The sequence below is a fragment of the Pavona decussata genome, unplaced genomic scaffold (assembly GCF_977016875.1).
Source record: "Pavona decussata unplaced genomic scaffold, jaPavDecu1.1 SCAFFOLD_67, whole genome shotgun sequence".
Lineage (NCBI taxonomy): Eukaryota > Metazoa > Cnidaria > Anthozoa > Scleractinia > Agariciidae > Pavona > Pavona decussata.
Window position 1 is genome coordinate 3,386,414 of NW_028145486.1, and position 21,087 is coordinate 3,407,500.

A 21,087-nucleotide genomic window follows, 5' to 3' on the forward strand; every position below is an offset into this window, starting at 1 on the left:
CATTGACGTGCCTAAAGCAATAGAATGTTCATTAAATTGATAAAGTCATTGAGAAAATTAATCTGAAGAGGATTTGGTGTTTAAAATCAATTTAAACTCACAGATTTGCGGAACTGGATTGTTTCATGTATTTTCACACGCGGTCTTCGAAATGATTCTAACCGGAAGTAAGAATCACATTTCTTTTGGCAACACACCGTCATTTCCTGTTCATCAAAGCACTGCAAATCCGGTGAAAATTTGATCTGTACTTTTACAATGCAATTCAATTTCGTTTCAAAGTTGTCAATTAGACATATCTAACTTATCTTCAGACTTCGAAAGAGTACCATTAAAAAATCTGGGCTTTATCCGCTTTGTACGTGACCATGACCTCAAATCGAGTTTACGTAACGGAAAGAACTTCGTTCCCTCTCAGAGATCCTGGGAACAAGGTTGTAACGGAAAGTGACGTGACACCAATATCACTTCCGTCTAAATTTCGCGTGTCACGTAAACGTGACAAGTAACCCACAGCACACCAGACACTACGAAACCGAAAATAGAAATGCAGTAAATGTGATGCGATTCCGGTGGAAACGGGGCAGGATAAGTGGCAGAAAATTGCTATGCTATACCTTTTTAGCCGTATTTATCATCATAGTGTATCGGACTGTGGGCAAAAATGGTCCTGAATTCGAGAGAGACTGGACGTGTGAAGAACTGCGGGCGAAGGAACGCTTGACACAACTCGTAAGTAGTTCATAAGAAAGAAATCAAGAGTATTTTAAAAATCTAATATAGACAGAGAAGAAATACGAATTTTAGCTACTGCTTATTAATCGTTTGAAGGAGATTGATGAATAGTATTAGGATTTAGTACAACAAATACTCGTAGAACAGTGATTTTTTTGCTCGACGCTTTCTCTTTCCCTCTCTAGTCCTGTCATCATTTTTAAACACAGGCCAATGAATGATTATGAAATACTTCTGAGCAGGTAAAACCGTTTCCTCAGGTGCTCTTTGTTTTTTAGAATTGTCACCGTCTTTATCTAAAATCTATTTGTCAAACTCGTAATTTGACCCGCGAAGAGTGTGCAGACAAAAGAATAAATGCTAGGCGGAAGTACCTGAAAAGGATCGCATCATTCATACTGCGATAAGAAATAATAATGAAAGACGGAAAACGTACTGGTTTTTGTTGAATTACAGGCACTAAAATAAAGAGGTGGTACGTGACCGAGAAAAAACCGCCAGTCGTTGCAGCCTTGCGTGGGTGTTTATGGGGGTTCGGTACGGTCTTATATCTTCCTGTCGTCCCTTTCACTTTCGCCCCCTTCGTAGCCTCAACTGTTCTCCCACCTCCAGTACAGTACTCCTCCTTACCCGCCTTCATGTTTCCCAACCTAACTTTCCCTTCACCATAATTAACTCTGGGCTTCATTCAGAGAAGGGTAAGTTTCAAAATTGGTTGCTCATGGGTATGAGAAAATGAAAACTTAGAAAGACTAACTATTAAACGTACAACTTAAAACAGCGAACCCTATAATAAACAGTGCACGGGATTTTATTCAAGGGTTTATTTGTCATCAAAAGGATTTCAGCATCCGAAAATTGGTATTCCAACAAATTATAGGCTTTTGTTAAAGGAGAAGTGGGGTTTTTGGTATCTTTTGTTGAAAATGATGAAACAATACCTTCAACCAGCTGCCAAATAATTCTTGAATAAAGAGAGGAAAGAAATCAACTCAATTCAACTTACAACACAATACTTTATTTACCCACGCTACATCTAGGAGTGATAAAAACCTGTTAAAACATGTGCGTGAAACGAAAAGCATCAAAAAGAAAAGAAATAATTGAAAAATTACTTAAATCTATCTTATATCAGCAGAAAGCAGAAAGGCACTGTGTATACTGTTCTTTTTAGTGTATAAAAGTCACGTATTTTTTTGGGTGCAAAATATAGCCCACTTTGAAAATGAGTGATGGCCTGGGTCGAGAGTAACTGCCCAAGTGATTGTGGGATTGTTTGGGGGGACGCAAAAATGCGAAGATAATAGCCAACGTCCCCCCAAACCTTCCCACAATCGCTTGGGCAGCTACTCTCGACCCAGGCCATCACTCTTTTTCAAAGTGGGCTATTAGGCTCTGTCGGACCCCCCCCCCCCCCCCTCCCGTCACATTTATACCTGAGTAACCGACCTGGGCATTCACCACCCCCCCCCCCCTTTTTTTCAAATGCTTGTTTATTCTTTCATGTTACACTTTCCCCCAAATTATAGGCTAACCCAGTAAACAATACTAATGGAAGGGCATACAGGATATGTACTTTAATATCCAGTGTATACTTGTAAGTATTTATGCTAACACTATCACACAGTCCATTTGCTTCTGACTGTCAAATCTTTCTGGCAAAATTGTAACATGAGGGGAAAATGTTGTTAAGAAGAAAATCATTTGACACTGGTCTGAAATGCTTTTCATGTGTTTGAAGTGCGAAGATTTCAAACAAGCCATCATTGGCGGAAATCTCTGCAGTGACCTGTGCACCAACCATGAGCTCAAGATTCAAGATTGCCTTGCGCACAAGAACACCACCATTGTGTTCTCTGGGACATGGAAAAATAAAGATGTTGTGTTCAAGACGAAGAGAGAGCCTCATCATTTTGAAAACTTGAAGGATCTGATCTATGCTGGACTCAGTGGTAAGTTCAGTAATCTCTAGTCCATTTTAGAGTTTAAATGTAATGTAATGTAAATGTCTTTTATGATCCATTCGTAATAAAATACATTACAAATGTTACAAAATTATGCATCAAATTAAGTCACTACAGGAAAAATAAAGTAGACAAATATGTTAAAGTTAACAGCTAACTAACATCAAACAAACAACTAATTTACGTATCTAAAAACCAATCGGTAATTAAAATAATAAATGATTAATTTAATAAATTAAATAATTAATAAAATAATAATTATTATAAGTAAAGGTTTAGTTATACATAGACAAGTGAAAATAAACAAATATAAAACCGAAGAACGTTTTGGGGTCGTCATGATAATGGTGTCATGACGACCCCGAAACATTGTTCGCTTTTATTGTTTATTTTCACTTGTCTAATAAAATAATGTCAGCTAATATTTCTTCAACAGTGTTTTCTAGAGTCACTTAACACTTGCATTCACATCCTTAGAGACCTAGGAGCAGATAGTGAGGAAATTAACAAAAAACAGAAATGGGAAGGAAAAAATCTGAAGAAAAAAATTAAAGGAGGAAGGAAAAGTTAAAGACCACTACTTATCTTCCTGACTTTTCCCCACCCATTTCCACTTTTTCCTTGTCCCTACTATCTGTCCCTCGGTCTCTGAAGATGCTGTAGACATTAAAGTAACATAAAGGAAGTAGCGGGTTGGGGTAGGGGCAAAGAAAATAAGGCATGGAGAAAGCCAAGATTTTTTTTAATTCTGAGGGAAATGTCTTCTCTCAAGGCACACCCCGCTTCTCCCACCTTACAAGAAGTGCTGGACTTGCCTACAAGTTGAGCTCAGGATTTTTTTTCTCAGTGAGGGACAAAACCAAGTACAATAATTGTTTATTGATGCACTGTGGCCTATTGAAACCAGAAATGAGAAGCAAATGACTTGACAAATTTAGGCATGATTTTAAGTGCTAAATCTGCAGGACAAGAGACAATCAGTGTAAAACAACATTGTGAGAAATGTCAAATGTACCTGGGTTTTAAATCCAAGACCTAGGTCCTACAATGAAATTTCGAGACTGGTCTTTAAAATCTAAGATACTTAGACTTTGCCTAAATTTTGCAAGACTGTATTAATTTTTTAAGGGACCATTATGCACCCGCATTACTAAGGATCACCAGGGCCCCTCTCTCTGCCACTTTAGGTAATTCTCATGACCTTAGGGGTTGAATAAGCATTGATTTAACGAGGGGAAATTTTTATTCTGATCACAGTGTTAGAGGGTTAATTTAATGCTGCCTTTACAAACTTTTTTCCATCGTCAATCCTTGTACTTTTAACAGAAAAATATTCATCAATGGGAGCCTATCTGTGAGGATAAACCTCTGACAATTATTCTAATAAATGTCAGAGTATTATTCTTACAGAAAGACCCCCCTAGCCACTAGACTGCTCTTTGTTGCTTTATGCTCCAGAAATCAGAAACTTTTTTCCATCGTCAAACCCTTGTACTTTTAACAGAAAAATATTCATTGATGGGAGCCCATCAGCAAGGATAAACCTCTGGCAATTATTCTTATAAATGTCAGAGTTTTATTCTTACAGATAGACCCCCCCTAGCCACTGGACTGCTCCTTATTGCTTTATGCTCCAGAAATCAGAAACTTTTTTCCATCGTCAATCCTTCTACTTTTCACAGAAAATTATTCATCCATGGGAGCGTATCTGTGAGGATAAACCTCTGACAATTATTCTAATAAATGTCAGAGTTTTATTCTTACAGGAAAGCCCCCTAGCCACTGGACTGCTCCTTGTTGCTTTATGCGCCAGAAATCAGAGACTTTTTTCCATCGTCAATCCTTGTACTTTTAACAGAAAAATATTCATATATGGGAGCCTATCTGTGAGGATAAACCTCTGACAATTATTCTAATAAATGTCAGAGTTTTATTCTTACAGGAAGACGCCCCTAGCCACTGGACTGCTCCTTGTTGCTTTCTGCTCCAGAAATCAGAAAAATATGCACTCACACTATGTAGGTGTCACTCACTACAGCACAACTTTGCCTATCACCAATCGTAATGAACATAAGTGATGGAAAACATGGAGTTTACCACTGTATGATCTTTTGTTGGGTTGTGAAAGCAACAAATATGGCAGTGACATGATAATTTTATTCAAATGCCAATAAAATGCAGCTTTTTGCTGGAAACTGGTACTCAAGTACTCAACCCGTTTCCCATCGATCATGATGTGAATAAATCTCCGACTTTTAGTTTAGGTTAGTTTACCTTTAGTTTTCTTGCCAATAAACAAAATTGTTTGTTAGGTAAATAAAAATTTATGAATGGGTCCAAGGTTGCTATCTTGTAATTCTTGCTAAATGCCCCTAGTTTTCTTTTTGGATTCCAGTAACCCTTGGCAAGATCTACTTTTCTTGCATAGTTATAAACCAGGCAAAAATATCAAAGTAGTTTTGGTTGGTAATGAAGTTAAGAAACCACTTGTTACTTGGACCATTCTGAGATGAGTAGAACATATGCGCAGTGGCAAAATCCTTAAAGGGAACCTCCACTCTGACAACAAATTGATGGTTAAGTGTTGGAAATAGTGTCTAAATTCTAAATTTTAGTCTAAAATGTAGAAATGACATTCACGTGTGTTAAAAATTAGCTATGACTTTCGCTTTAAATTTCCTGGGCGCAGCCATTTTGAATTTTATGATGTGTAACGGTTACCACTATTGTTATTCAGCAGAAGTTCTTTTGTGTGAAACAATTGAGCCACCGTATTACATCATGAAATCCGAAGGCGAAAATAGGTGATTTAATCAAATCATTTTTTGTCCAACACTGAAATATTATTTCCATGTTTTCCGATGAAATTTCGAAGTAGATTGTATTTTCAACAATTTAACGTTAATATGTTTCGAGAGTGGAGGTTTCCTTTAAGAGCCTCCTTGTAGTTGGGCTAATACTATGTGGTGACCCCCTAGTAAGTTATCTATTAAACAATAAAGTTGCTTATTATTATTAGCATAACTGAGAGAGGCATTACATTGTCTTAAAACAGTGGTTTTCCCTTCTAAAATGGATTTGATTCATTATCAGATGATGAGCAAACACTTGATCATGGCAGAATTTATGAACTCTTTCTCTCTCACATGTTTGAACATGTAATAAATGAACTGTCATTCTATCAACTGAGAGACATGATGACGCATCAAAAGATGTTTGAACATCTTTGGCACCCCCATCCTGTGGGAAATGTGTCCTGGGCTGACATGTCAAGCCTATGGTTCCTGATACAAAGGGATGAATTCATCAAGCTACAGCTACTGCAAGACATGAAGCACATACCACGAGTGTACGGCTTCTGTGGAAGATTCTATGCTGTTGAGAAAGTGGAAACACTTGATGAAGTTTCCCTCACACCATTCAAAAAGCCGATGCCTTGGAAGAAACGCTTAAAAATAGCCTTGGACTTTCTAGAACTTTCACAGGAATTTTCAAAATCAAGTCTGGGAAAACTTCATCACTGCGACATCCAACCTGGTAATTTTGGGGTCACCAAAGAAATGCGAGTTGTTGCCTTGGATATTGACACTGTATTCCCCACAAAGCTAATGGAGGATTTCCTCGAACAGCCAGCTTGTGAGAGCAATAAACAGTGTGACTTTTTTGACTGTGAGTCTGCTTGTAATCAAACAGAGCATCAGTGCTCAAGAAATATTCTTACAAATAACTTACAGGTAAGAGAAGATCAGGGGAGTGGAGCTATCTGATAGTGAATGTTTACAATGCATTACAATTCAATTCTAAGCAATCCTAAGAAACTTATGCGTCATTTCCAAAGAGAATGTTAGAAGCTTTGATCTAAATATATTGTAAATTTCTTGCTCTGTTATATGGATATGATTTTGATCATTTTTTTGTTCTGTAGTTTTCCTTATTTTCTTTCAATATTGTTATTACTTTGAAAAGCCAGAATTATATTATTATTAATATATTATTATTATTATTATTATTATTTGCCATTACAAGTAAATATTTAACTTTCACTCAACTCCACCTGAATAGTGCTTTTGGTTCCATCATGGGTAAAGGAGTGCCTTCTGTGGTGTTGATCATGGATTTGAAGGCTGAATTAAGCTATTGAAAAGTATTCTTATGTACTGCTGTTTCCTATGCTGCACAAGGTGCTTCTAACTTGATAAGCTTGGATGAAATCCTGGTGTGGCCATTCACAGGAAACTGTTCAACTGTACACTATACATTGGTGCTGTTTGTTTAATGCTTGTTAAAACAACTTTTAAATACTGATATTTAAATTTATTAATCAGAGGAGTTGCATTCCTGGCAATTTTCCCTTGAAAATGTGATTTTTGCCTCTCTAGATGTATCCAAATGTTGACTGTCTCTGCTTTGTAATTTATTGCAGGTGATTTGTAGAGATATTTTGTTGTCAAGGTGGGAACAACCAGGATTATTACAGAGAGCTCCAGTCTATGCTAATAATAAGATCTTACCTGTGTTATCAGAGTGTGTGTCGGAAAAAATGCTACCATGGAAACAGAGCAAAGAGGAGAGGATACATAAAAAACTGAAAAGGATTCTCTCTGATCTTGCAACAGAGTACTAGACAATCTATTGGAGTCTAGTTCAAGAGATGACTAGCTGTTGTCTCAGAATTTAGGTGTTAGTTTAACTTTTCCGAGATAAGAACAAAATTTTATTTATACACAAAAAGAATTTCAGCAATGCTGACATGGTCATGATGGAAATAAAACTAACTTATGATTATTAACTTAGCAGGGTTTCCTTGATGCTATGCACAGCCAATTATCCCCAAAACAAGCACTGTAACCTATCTTTTTATGTCATCATTTTACCTTTTAGCAATTACCCTCTTTATGTTGAAATTTTTTTTAGAAAAAAGTTACAACAAAAAGGCCAGAAACACGAGTAAGCCCATCACTCACAGGCATAAAATAGTGATACTGAGAACATGCAGGCCAGAAACGTTTCGGGTCAATACTGTTTCATTCTTGTGCTTGCATGCCTTCATTAATTCACTCTGAGTGAAGTTCATTAATCAAAAGATTCATTTTGACAAACAAAATAACATTGTAGACTATAGCCATTTAGGTGGCAAGCACCAAATGTTGCTTTTAATGTTTATAAAAATGCTTCAAGGTTTCTATCCTTGACACATAAAAATTACCAGTAATGGCAGTAAACTGTAAATAAACAGCATGATCAGTCCAAAGATATAAAAATAACAATCACTGGAACTATAATTGACTAAAATGTTTCAACTAAAAACTCTTACAATTTTGGAACGAGAAAAAGTACTGCTTCTTCTTAAAAAATTGACGCACCTTCTGTTGAGGGGAAATAATAACATTTGCCTTAGACACTTGCTTCAATGAACAAATTACACACAGCCATAATCTTTTTGCTGGAATACTAACAACTAGCTGCACTTGTTTCTTTGAACAGTCTTCACAACATTGCATTGCAACGGCAAAAAAACAGAGAATGCAGAGAAAACAAAAAAAAACAAACATCCTTCTTGTTTTAACCGTGAACATTATTACTCTAGAAGAAATTGTAGTTCAACATCCTTAATCATCTTATCATTAGTTTTTAGTACCACAATGCTCACATCAGTTGTCTTGTTGATTCTGCCATATGCAATTTCCATACAATAAGAACTGCCATCAGATCATTACTATATTAGTGGATTTCTTTTGTCATTACTTTGTTTATCACGTTGTTCACATCAGCCATCTTGTTGATCTTGATGTACGCACATTTCCGAACTGTGAGAACTGATAACCACTCAGGAGCAAGCTGTGACATGAACCTGATGTGTTCTTCAACTTGAACTAAAAGGAAGACAAATGTAAAATAATATTACTGCGAATAGTGAAACCAGATGTACATTGAACAACCAAAAAATCCAAAATTTTTTGTTTTTGATGTAATAGATCAAACACGAGGAAGAGTGTTTCCTCCAATTTCCAAACACTGAGAAGTAGGTTGGAAAAACGAGGCGCAGGCGAGTGTTTTTAACCAACTTCGAGGAAACACTCTTTCGAGTGTTTGATATAGCTTCTCAAACTATTGATAATTCTTGGAGAAATTTGAAGCAAAAGTTCACAAAATTTTATGATAATTAAGATCACATTTCCAAACCTCCTTCACGGTAGTGATTTCCTTTGTTTTCTCTTCATGAATTATTAATGACTTTGAGAAGGAAGTTTCAATGTTTAGTATGAAAAATGGTAGCATGAAAGATTACCTGGGGAGAGGGAGGTCTTGTAACTTTCTGACAGTTTTACTGTTGCATCTTCCAAAGGGATAGCCGCTTTCCGCTCAGTAGAGAAGTAACTGCAGCAAAGTTAAGGGTGCATACAATATATTTGCTTGAACTCAGTACACCATTCAACAAGGATTTATAAATAGTAATTTTGATTACTAATAGTGATTTTGATTATAATAATATTTTATGCACAGTACCAATGGGACGTTTTGGCCTTGACATCAAAATTGCTTTTTTGGTCCTGTTGAAGCAGTGAGTTGACCATCATGGCCACACACTGTAAATTGTAATAAGAATTAGTTGCCTGACTCCATTTGCTAGTGCTACTTACAGGTATCTGAGTGCATGACCTTCTCTTTTGGTATGATGTGAAAGTGTTGTTGTTGCTTCAAATGAAGCTCTGTTATGGCACAGAGGTATCAGGGAAGAAACTTGTTTTTGTATTTAGTTTTTGAGTAAAATGCTTCAATAGTGTATTACATTTTTGATAAAATTGAACCAAAGCATTACTGGATGTCAACAGAAGAATTCAATCAATTACTAACACGGAAGTGACAGGTTTTTTTTTTTTGTTCGTTGGCAGACAAGTTCAGTATCCATCCAGATATTTTTGCCAGCTGGACCTAATATCACCAGATAGTCTCCCTCTGTAGATGAACACGTATCATGTATTGAAATCTATAGATTTATAAAATTTAAGATGCAACAACTCTTTTGACCAATCCAAATAAGGTTATTTTCAAATAATTATTAATAGAAGAAACAATTCTCACAGTTATCTCCGAAACCAGACTGTTCCGAAAAAAAAAAAAACCTAAGAAAATTCAGGCTTGAACAGGATTTGAACCTATCTGCAATGTTAGCGTAATTTCAGACATTCTGAGTTCATAATTCACCTGTAAAGAAATATACATGAATATGAATATATATATGAAACATGTACATGCACCGCGGATGAAAGATTATAATAGGAGAAAAGATTCTTGCAGTTATTTACGCAACCAGTATTTCGAAAACAAGTAATGACTCATGTCTTCAACTAGCCCTGGTATTCTTCATATTAAGTAAGGATACGCCTTGAGTATTCTGCACAGATCTGGAAGACGTTCCTTCATTGCTAGCTTCTTGTCGACTGCAGGATCCCTCATCATGCTTTCCTCAATTTTCTTTACCTCCTTTTGACGAATCTAAGAATCAGAAAAAAAAGATCGTCATGACTGTTCTTACATCAATATTGCATGGAGTTATAGATTCCATTTATCATTTGTGGGTTGACAAGTCTCTATTACCGGTATTTTTGAAATTTGAACGGAGTTTTGAAATTTACATGTCAGTTTTGAACAATGCCAACGAGATTTCAGAGTTCCCATAGAAATTTCCCTAGTTTATTGATGGTATAAAGCTATAAATTTTTCTTTACATTACAGAATTAAGTATTTCAAGAATAACAATTGTTTCCCCAAGTATTTTGAATCTTTTTTTTCTGTTAATGTGCCTTTTTAGGAAAGATTCAGAGAAATGTTCAACATTTCATTCACATGTCGGAAATACTGGTCACACCTGACGTGAATTGGCTGCAACATTGCTCTTAGCCTATCAAATCAATCTGTACCTTATTTAACAAATCTTGGGAGATTCCTTTCAAGGCTGAGTTGTTCTTGGAGCTGTTCTTGATTTGTGTTTTTTCGGCTGTTGCGTCTTTGTTTTCTGGTAGGTTGGAGTCTACGTTTGCAGTTTTAAGCTCTTTTTCCTCGTTACTCTTGGCAACTGTCCTCAATGCCTTCTCAACCTGTGACACAAAAACATCTACTATCAGAAATTTGCTCAGCTAGTTTTCAGCCTTTTCCAAGTCAAACGCTTAATGCTGAGGGTGCACATACCCTAGGTGCCATCATGTTGCACGCCTTTTCCAACACATCATGAGCACTGTTGTAGGTCTTTACCACTGGAGGCTGAGGAAGAGCAGCTTCATCAACATCAGGAACATTATCAACATGAAACTTAGGATGCCAGCGAATGATCTTGCCGTCATCAACTGATATGGATGGGTTTAGATTGTGGAGAAAATCCTGGAAAATATGCAATAAGAAAACACAGAATTATCAAGGAGTGAAATGCACCAATTTCCAAAATTATTTATAGGTCATTTCTGAGTTGCTTTGAACCTCATTATGAAAGTGGGGCTAAGTGCAAAGTCCTTATTATGAAAGTTAGTTTTTGTTGATATGCAACTAATTTTCATACAAAAGCTTTGCACGTAGCCTCATTTTCATAATGAGGTTCACAGCAACTCCGAATGGTCCATTTTAGTCATTTCTGTAATTCCAAGGAAAGAGAAAACTCAGGTCTTTACTCAGCTTTGAACTTAAAGCTTGCTTGTGAATTAACAACCTGTTGGTTATTGCCTCAACCAAAACAAACAAACAAACACAGTAAATGTAGACACTTCTACTGAGTGAAACAAGGTCCTAGGGGTTTTACTTACACAGCTGCTCAGTCTCCTGAATTTGGAATGAACCTTCCTGTCTCTTAGATGGATCATTAGGCTCAAAAATTGACATGTGATTTTCCCACAAGTAATACACTCATGTTCTGCAAATCACGCCTGCATTTTCTCATCTCTTTGGACGCCACAGACTTTTATAGAAACCGAGAATGTTATCTGTCACTTAAACTGCCTGTGGATTAAATTTTTTTAATTTTCTCACCTGTATCTACACATCACCCAAAGAACTTCTGCAAAAATGTTTAAATTTGCAGAAAATGCTTTTTTTATACATTTTTTTAAAAATCCTGTATTTTTGTGGTCTACCCGTGCCTTTGACTAGGAAGGCTGACGAATGTCATATGATGTAGATTCAGGAACCAGCCCTAAAGTGTTGAAGACGAAGTGAAGGGAAAATAGTAAGTGTTGGTATCTTGTTGTCGGTCTTCGTGTTATATCCAGGGTTGTCGCTAAGCGCTGGCTGCCGGCGAAATTCGCCAGCTGGGAAAGAGGTCATCGCCGGCTGAATTTTGGGCGGCAAGCACTCGGTTAAAAGGGCAATGAACAGTTCTTTAGTTACCCACAAGCAATTGTTCGATTTAGAATAATATATTTTAAGTGAAAAGGTTGAATAAACTCCTGACTACCTTGAGTATCGATGCCATAAAGTAATTGAATTAAAGTCTTGTTTTGAGAACTTGTTTACCGTGTCCTCTTTCCATTTTCTGCGTCCGCCATCTTGTCAACACGAAGCTTGGTAGCCCCCGCATTCAAGGCGTTGGGAAAGATTGGGAACGAGTTTGTTACCAGGTATTTGTGTCAGATCGGAGAGAGAAGAAGCCTTTCTCTGTAGCATGACAGAGAAAAAAAAAACATGAAGGAACTTCTTCGTAATGTTTTAATACAGCTTTTAATTGGTTAAATTTTATTGCTTATAACATGTTTATGCTCATGAATAGCAAGAAGAACTGGGCAAACGGAGGAACAACTGAACAAACCAGAAACCAAAAACCAGAAACGTAAACGGTCCGCCGAGTGCTCGCCGGCGAAAACGAACGAACGAGAAACCGAGTGAATGAACCCACGAAACTGGATGAACAGCTGAACGACCGAGGGGACAGCTCTTTTGTTTGCAGTTCTAAGCGTTTATAAGAGTCGATTTTCTGATATTCTAGTGTAAACTTAAAAGCACTTATCTTTTCGGAACGAATGGAAAGCGATGTAGCTTTCGTTCTCATTACTTTAATGTTAAGTAAATGTTGAAAATTTTACGCACGTATTTTCATTTTTAATGTTAGAGTATACACGGCATTCATGAAAAACGGGTTTTAGTTAGATTAGATTAGCTGTTGTTAGGTTTTGAATTTTGTTTAGGAGAGTTAGGTTATTTCTAATTTTTATACTCCTGATGGATTTTACCGTGTTTAAATAAAGAACTATTCTTCTAGTGAGCTCACCAAAAAGAGAATTAAGACAACAGCATAGATTGACAAACTGAAGTAAAACAAAGCACTGTCTGCTCAGAAGCCAGGTCTGTCATTCTCCTTAGGGGCTCAGTGAACAGACCTGGTAGAGAGTTCAAGGAATGCCAAACAACGAAAACCACACGAAGGAAATATGGAAACGTCAAAGCGAGGGAGAAAATTTTGAATAAATTCAGGGTGAATCTCTGTACCACACGTTTCAAACTGTGGCACCACAGCTGACCTTCTCTTTAATGGTTGTTTCTTTTTGCATAAAAGAGCCAGTAGATTTCACCAGAGTGCACCAAATTGAATTAAAATTTTCAAAATTTCCTGGGGAGGTCCCCCAGAACCCCCTAATGGGAGGGGGCGACCCCCTCCCATACCTACCCCTCCGTCGGCTACGCCGACGGCAGAAGGCACTTCGTGCGTTCTTTAGCCGGCTCAATTTCTCAGCTAACCGGCAGACAAATTTCTTAGCTACAACCCTGTATATCTGCAATGTCATCGGCTGAAGAGAGCTTTTCTGACACAGAAAGTGAGTAATTGAACAGGTAAAACAAAATTGAAGTCATGTGTTCCATAATCTACATCACAGCTGCGAGAAGAACCAAAAGAAGACTAAGTCAAGTGGTGAACCAAAATGGCACAAATTTGAATGTTTACTAATTTCATTTTACAATCATGTTTTGGGCAAATCACAATTTTTTTCCGCGAAATATCTTTGGGAGATGCGTAGATTCAGATGAGAAAGTGAGAAAAACTAGGTTATGGCAACTTTAAGTAATAATCTCTTTGAAAATACAATGTAAATAGACTGAACTTCAACCAATAGCAATCCTGTATGAGTACACTAAAACAGACAAGATTCTGTTTCTTCCACATGACATGAGTAGAAGGGGAGAGAGGCAATGTCTTTGAGGGGAGATGGAAGCTAAATTGTATTTAGGTTTCCATTAAAATGTACAGAGGCTGGCATCTTTGCACTTACACAATGTTAACTGTAGTTTTACAACCCAAACAGAACCAACAGCAAAAACTTTGGACGACAACAGTACCTGGTGATGTTTCTTGGTCAGTTTCAGCAGATTTTTCTGGAACACATCTTTCCTTGCTAGCAGTTCAGTTGCTGTCAATGTTAGTTTGCCATATGACTCTTCCGTTTTTCCAAACTCTATGATCAACTCAAATAATGATGATTTTCCAGTACACTTGTCTTGGCGAAATTCCAGTGATGATGGGTAAACAGTTTTCATCTGTGCCAAGTGTTTCTTCTCAAACCTCCTATAGGAACAATTAAAGTACAATGATTGCATGATGATGCATCTCAACTGTATAAGGTTTAAGGTGCAATTTGTATGTTTGTCTGGGGAGGTAACAAAAACCCAAGAAAAACATTTTAACTGGCCAAAGTTTTGTATACTTTTCTGGCTTAAGTCTAGGATTTGCATTAAATGGACCAGTAGCATAAAAGGCTTATCGAACCGCTGACTACTAGAATGCGATAGTCCATGGTCGACTCCACGGGCATGTTTCATGAAAGTCCTAAAAGCTTTCCAGGATCAATGTTATTATATGTTTTCCAAAATCCATTTTTTATTGATTAGTGCTAATTTTTGGTTCAAACTGGACAGTATGTTTAACCCATTGCAGTCCTAGGTTTCGCATGGGCGGTTCTGGGCACCTCGGACTGCAATGGGTTAATAAAATATTATAACGATTTTAAGAACATTTAATAAAAATAATTGCAAATAAAATTAGCACTTACTGTCAGTAATATACTTTGTCCAGAACTAAAAAAGTGTCATTGTGTCATCTATAAACTTTGTTAAGTCATTCCTTAAGGGCATCACTATTTTTTTTGTCTGTATTATTTTAAATTTGATTGGTGTTCCAAACCAGGCTTTTGGTTAGAAATCATAAATCGGGAATCCAAGATGTTTGTCTCTGATTTAACTTTAAAAAAGAAGTACAGTGTACATCTGAGAGTAAAATTTTCACTTTTTTTTTTTGTTTTTGTTTTTTTTTTTGTCAAAGAGCAGGCCTCAGTAGGATGCTTGGACATCCTTCTGGTTAATATCTTTCTCTGCACATGGTGGACCGACCAACTCCCTCCTTGGGGTCATGGAAATAAGTCAAGTGTAAGTCAAGCACATGGTGGACCCATCCAATTTTTTTTATATTGATATTTTCGAATGAAATAAAGGTTAACATTGGGAAGCAGTAATCACATGAGCCATCGTTGAATCCCGCAGTTTCACCTCTGCATGCTCTTACCATATTTGGCATATGTCAATCAAGCATGACTTGCCATGTGAGTAATAATAATTACTGTTGTTCATTGTGCACCATAACATTAAACACAGCGTGAGGTTCCTTACTTTCTTGACATCTGCTGCACAGCATCCCTGAGCTTTGTAAATGTGCACTTCTCTTTCCGCTGCCCCAGCAAATTCAGCACTGTGTCAGTACAGCGGAACATCTCAGCCAGAGTCTTGTACTTATAAGGGAGGGGTAAAGTTACAGGGGATTCTGTTGATGGACTAGGTTGGGCCAAGGCATGGAACCTTTCATAGGCTGGGACATCTTTCAGGCTTTAAGAAAAAAGAAATGCTTTATCAGAAATTAATTTACATGTAGTTAGAGCAAACAGGAGAGGAAAAACACTAAAACTAAGAATAAGATGGCTAAACAGTAGATGATCTTAACTTAGAGGTTAACCTCTCTACTTACTGGGGACACGAGACTAAAGAAATAGGAAAACGTCATGCCAACAACTTTTCATCAGTACACAGTAGTTGTGTAATGAGATTCAGAGGTAGATGAGGAGTTGGAAGGACATGGTACAGGAAAGTAGAACAGAAAGGATGGAAAATGAAGGTAGAAGTAAAAAGCTTCAAACAAGCATTACATTTTTAGTGGTTACTGAATCTAGCCATGACGTGTGCAGAACATCACAGGGTCAATTCCTATCTGGAAGTCAATTTTTTTCATTGCCTGGGACCACAAGATGTTAAATACTATACAGACATTGACATTACACATAGATATTGTTCAGTTTTCAATAAAGCTTACAGATTTAATGTTTGTTTAACAAGACGTGTACTGTACCTGTGTGATACTTCTTTATCTTTGTTTCTGGATGATGAAACAGCGACCTGATGAAGCCTCTCCCTGTGATCTTCTGTGGTAGACTGCGGGCATCTAGAAACACTTTTCTCCAGTGACCTCATGGTTTTGATAAGTTTTCTTGCCTTGGCAAGATCTTCTTGAGCTTTGTTTGCATTTGCAGGAACTGTGCCAGCTTTGCATCAACAAGGAACACAAACATAAAAAAAATACACATAAGCTATAAACAGGCATTTAAAAGGTGATGGCAAATATGCCACCTGCATTCGTGATTGACATAATATTAATCTATCACAATGGACCATTATTAATTTGTTGTGCTGGTTGGTATTGCGGGCCCTGATAGGTCTAACCTTGCAGGATATCTCCCCCTACCAATCCTCCTAGTAAAAGGCCAAATCATCCATAAAATACTGAACCCCAACATTCACAAAATATAAGCCAATACTTTTTCTGGAGTAGCAGATTAACCTGCCAAATTCAAGAAGACAATTTCCTGGTCTGGGCCACAAGGAAGCTGAATATGGCAAATCCCAAGAATGAATGGCATTTGACTTTAAGCCTTGGTGGAATAAAAAAGACAAATATGTTACTAATCACACACTTTTATACCCCTTTGATGGTGAGAAAAAACGACTCAATTCAACTGACAGAATGTCAGTACCAACCAATCTCCCCACCCCCCTCCCTCTCACTAACAAATATTTTATACCACAGGAATTCTCTTCCAAATTTTGCCTTTTCCCAAAACATCTTATTTATCACAATACTTTGATGTTTAATGGAACGTTATCACATCCCAGTTACGCCTGTGTTTCAAGCCAAAAATTTAATTCGTTGATTCACCTGAATTGCTATCCCTCATGGTGTTGACCTGTTGACCTTTCTTGCCTTTACTTTTTGCCTGCTGGCTCAAATTCACTGCAGCTCTCCCTCGGCTAAGAACTATTTTGGCCTGTTCTGCTATCCAGGGATTAGCTTTAACGCCACCACCGATCCTTCTTACAACGGGAGGGGTTTTGGAGGGCGATGCCTGGGCTCCTGCAGGAACCTCAACCTCGCGAGGAGTTTGATCGCTCGAAGATTTCGCTTTTAGTTCAGAAGAAATAGATCGCTCTTGATCATGATCAGCAATCTTCTTGTCATTCTTCGCCGTTTGCTTGGGGTTCTTTGAAGATCTCGCCGTTCGTCGCCGGTTTTTTGCCTTCGATTCCATCTCGTCGTTGTCTTTCTGCGCTTTTACAGAATTTTTTTCTGCAGCGCTAGTGTCCTTGGAGACGTTCACAATGGTGTCTTCTGTTTGCCTCGACGATACCATCTTGCGCTTTCTCTGTGCGTCCGACAATTTCCCTTTCAAAGCTTCAGCGAACGCATGGTCATCAAATAATGAAGTGGGTTCGCTCACAACTTTGTGCCCGATTTTGTTCGAAGATTCGACGCTTTCTTCATTCAAGGATTCCTTCGCTCTACTTTTACATGTAACACCTTTGTGCGTTCGCGAAGTCTTTGTCTGAGAAGATGCCGCTTGCCTCTTTGCTCGAGTACTCCGTCTCACAGTAGCTTCGCTTTCTGTGTCAGTTACATCTACTTTCCTTCGCTTTGCAGGATGGACGCCTTCCAAACCCTTCTTTCTGGTCGTAAAATATTGGCCTAAAGTTGGTTGTTCCATCGCCGCCATACCCGACCTGTTCTCACAGTTCTTTGCGCAAACTGATTTTGGCGCGAAATTGTCATGTGGTGTTTACAACAAACTGCGCATGAGCCATGTCTCAGGAATCGCGGGCTCTCAGTCACGTGAGAACTTGTTGGGACTTCGTGACATCATAAAATGTCTCTTTTGGGCGCTTCTTTCTTCATTAGAGACTGAATAATAAAAAGAATCGAATAGAATATAGTTTTTTTTTCACAAGAAAAGGTTTCATTGTTTGTAACAGATGGATCGATGGAATATGTTTTACTTTAAACTTTTGTTGTGACACCTTTTTCCCTGTGCACACTGGGAGACTATGACCTTATAAGGACGATGCGGTTATATTGGACCCAGTGGTTGCATGATTGACCAGGATCACAGAAAACTTTATGAATTGTCGAATTCTGCGTCATTTCCTTGTTGCTAGATAGGAGTAGATTTCTTTACCGTGATTTTTCTCTACAATGTTTTTGTTGTAGCATTGTCATTTACAGAGCTACAGTTTACCCAGTCTTCGTTGTTCGTTCTTGGCTGCGTTAAAAGAATTTTGGGGGTTTGTTAATTTCGGTCGTCACGAAAAAGTTTTAACGATCTATTAAAACAATTCAAAATGGGTCACACGGAATGGGCAATGTGGGCAAACGAACAAGGAGTGATAACAAGTGTTGGTAAGTTGTCTATCTTCAACTTAAAAGCTTAAGTTTACTTTGAACTCACTAACATTGCCGAAGATCATAACGAAGCTTTTCAATTCAAGAGACTACTGTCAAACTTTTGAAATAGTTTTCTTCCATTTTGTTTGCTTTCGATTTCCAATGCAGTTAATATTAAATGTTATACGAATTCAATGTGTTGTTTTTCGCTTGGATGTTGTCCTGTGTTCTTAAAATTAACTGAGACGAACAAACTTCTCACCGAAGCCGATAGGAATTTCAAAGTTTGCGTGCTTTCGATATTTGCGCTTGAGCAATCATTGTTGTGAATTTTAACTTTGGATAATAAACTGTTACATTGGATTTGTCTTCTATTGTCATTTTCAGTCTTAATTATTGGTGGGATTCTTGGAACAGCCGCACAGTTCACAAAATGGTATTATGCTGTCTACACTTTGTATCTTTTTGTTCAGCAATGTTAATATGTTTACCTATTAAATATTTTGTTTTTTTCAAATTCTCATTTATTCTCTGACGTAAATCGTGAATGATGTCACGTCGGATTACAATAGTATATTACGACCTTTGCATCACTATGCACGTGGGCAATTTTACAACATGCTAAATTTATACCTTGAGAACTTTTTAAGTCTTGAGCTTTGTGGAAAATAATTAATTTCTTTTTAATGTTTAACTAATGTATGTAGTTTGGTTTTACACTTGTCTTTAACTATAATTTTGTATAATATAAATGAAGTACAAGACTTAGTATGTATACAGCTAGTACATATAGTGTGACCTTATTTAATCTGTGAAGGGTACAATCTCTGTTGTACCCTTACACTAGAAACTTCAGATCAGAGTACAACTACGAGATTGAGTTCAACTAAGAGTATCAGTACGACTTTCAAATTTCAACCAGTCACAATCCCCAGAACTAGTCACTCCTTCCTGTTGTTTACCAGCAGATAAGGAGACCCTAGACGCAAGATTGGTTTGACAAAGGGTTATCTAAACCGGAAGGCAAACTAGATTTGAAAGGTTATACTCGTACTGAATCTCGTCACTCGTAGGTCCTTACTTAGACCTTCCCTGCAGAGTTGATTTTCTAATTCACCATTCCCTGGATTTGTGTGCTGCATGCGCAGCATATTCATTGTAACTTTCACATTCTAATTTCTGCAAATTACCATTGTTTAATTGTGTGGTCCAATCAGTTGAAACCCATCTTTTTATTATTCTGTAGTAAGATGGTAAACCATGGATTATTTTCCAAATTAAATAGTATTATAACACTTTTGAAAAGCATTATTACAGCAGTTACCAATAACATGTGACCTATTGCCTTCAAAAGAGTTGGATAAAGCTAAGTTGCGTTTTGGTGGACAGCAATCAAAGAAAAACTGTTGAAATCATTTTACAGCCAAGAAATTGACAATTTAACCTCACTAAGAGAAGGGTATACTTTATTTGAATTGATTTCAAAGCCAGATTGAGCTAAAAGAAAAGGAATTTTGAATTTCACTACCTGTGATAATTTGCTAATTCACACACATCATACTGTAGATTTGCAAATTATCACATACAGTGAATTATTTAAAAAACATGATATCCAGCCTAAAAAATGTCCTGGCTTGGAATTCAACTTTGATAAAGTTTTACCAATGATCAGTCAGCAAATTAAATTGTGAATTTCTTAGTTCTGCTACCTTGAAATCTCATCTTAATTCAAAACAATTCAATGGCTTTTTTTTGTTTGGTATTCACCAAAACACAACTTTATCTGACTCCTCTGAAGGCATGAAGTCGTATGTTTTTGGCAACAGTGCTGCAGTAAGGAGTGTGGTTACAAACGTTTGTTCTCCCAAAATTTTACTTTTGCCTTGTGTTTCTTTGTTACTGTCAAAAAAAATTTTTTTATTTGTTTAATAAGGCCTTCCTTTCACCAACAATGCACAGACAAGAACAAGCATAATTGAAAACACAAGATCAGAGTCCATATTTTGTCCCTAATTGTACTAATGTGCTCATATTTCTAAGTAATGTGGGAACATTAATTTATGCTTATGCTTAGTCTTACAAAATAATAGCTAACCCTTTCCTTTTATTGCTTTAAAAAAAACAGGCATATTAACAAATGAGCTGTGTTACAATATTTCATGCGGAACCATTCATTCTCTTTTTCAGGGACAATTTACATCTATATTGGCTTAACTTTCCTGCATATAATAGATAATAATTATTAATAGTTATTTTTTGGCTGATTACACCCCAGGGATTACCTAATATACTCCTTTATCATATTATAATAAATTATATTGCCTGCTAGCAAGTAAAAGCTTGAAAATGGTCTGAAATCTCTGTCAGTGCTAAAAACAAGAAAATGTCATGATTGTGTTCTGTAAATAAAGTTAGAATTGGTCTATATACAGTACATGTATGTTGTTTGTATACAAATATTACTGAAGTATATTTTGCTAATGCAATATATAGGAATGTGGTCACATTATATTGGTCTCTGGACTTTTTTTGACATTGTAATCTTTTAATTGTGAAAGAGATGAAAACAGAGCTAAGGTGAAACTATGTATTAAGAAATCTGTTGGTTTCCAATCAAACTTCTTTAACTGCTGGTCAGAGCTTTAGGAATTCTTGTCT

General features: G+C 37.0%; 3 protein-coding genes across 3 annotated transcripts in view; 2 read left to right on the plus strand and 1 right to left on the minus strand.

The window, feature by feature from the left end:
• Positions 1-490: 490 nt before the first annotated feature.
• On the plus strand, positions 491-7,488 carry LOC146478131 (divergent protein kinase domain 1C-like). Its single transcript, XM_085112865.1, has 4 exons — positions 491-732; positions 2,477-2,687; positions 5,793-6,433; positions 7,123-7,488. The coding sequence occupies exons 1-4, from the start codon at positions 562-564 to the stop codon at positions 7,321-7,323; spliced, it is 1,224 nt and encodes a 407-aa protein (XP_084968991.1). The 5' UTR covers positions 491-561; the 3' UTR covers positions 7,324-7,488.
• A 332-nt stretch (positions 7,489-7,820) lies between these two features.
• LOC146478132 (uncharacterized) lies at positions 7,821-17,902 on the minus strand. Its single transcript, XM_085112835.1, has 9 exons — positions 16,933-17,902; positions 16,069-16,261; positions 15,339-15,551; positions 14,016-14,241; positions 10,890-11,078; positions 10,622-10,798; positions 10,084-10,196; positions 8,989-9,077; positions 7,821-8,572 (listed from the first exon to the last, which is right to left on the minus strand). Exons 1-9 carry the CDS (start codon positions 17,762-17,764, stop codon positions 8,421-8,423), a joined length of 2,184 nt encoding a protein of 727 aa, XP_084968961.1. The 5' UTR covers positions 17,765-17,902; the 3' UTR covers positions 7,821-8,420.
• Positions 17,903-18,190: 288 nt separating this feature from the next.
• The window catches only part of LOC146478133 (cytochrome b-245 light chain-like), a 7,627-nt gene continuing 4,730 nt past the window's right edge, over positions 18,191-21,087 (plus strand). Inside the window, exons 1-3 of the mRNA XM_085112878.1 lie at positions 18,191-18,444; positions 18,817-18,886; positions 21,068-21,087. The exon at positions 21,068-21,087 is cut by the window's right edge and continues 58 nt beyond it. Coding sequence (XP_084969004.1) covers positions 18,387-18,444; positions 18,817-18,886; positions 21,068-21,087 — 148 coding nt within the window. The 5' untranslated portion in view covers positions 18,191-18,386. The remainder of the gene's footprint in view (positions 18,445-18,816; positions 18,887-21,067) is intronic.

What these genes read in the sequence shown, in the direction of transcription:
- LOC146478131 (XM_085112865.1), top strand. Translation starts at nt 562, where the DNA reads ATGCGATTCCGGTGGAAACGGGGCAGGATAAGTGGCAGAAAATTGCTA. An exon ending in AGGAACGCTTGACACAACTC is followed by an intron (nt 733 to 2,476) that starts GTAAGTAGTTCA and finishes ATGTGTTTGAAG; the next exon opens with TGCGAAGATTTCAAACAAGC. An exon ending in GATCTATGCTGGACTCAGTG is followed by an intron (nt 2,688 to 5,792) that starts GTAAGTTCAGTA and finishes ATTCATTATCAG; the next exon opens with ATGATGAGCAAACACTTGAT.
- LOC146478132 (XM_085112835.1), bottom strand. Translation starts at nt 17,764, where the DNA reads ATGGCGGCGATGGAACAACCAACTTTAGGCCAATATTTTACGACCAGA. An exon ending in GCAACATGATGGCACCTAGG is followed by an intron (nt 10,799 to 10,889) that starts GTATGTGCACCC and finishes TTTGTGTCACAG; the next exon opens with GTTGAGAAGGCATTGAGGAC. An exon ending in CTGTGCAGAATACTCAAGGC is followed by an intron (nt 9,078 to 10,083) that starts GTATCCTTACTT and finishes ACTTTGCTGCAG; the next exon opens with TTACTTCTCTACTGAGCGGA.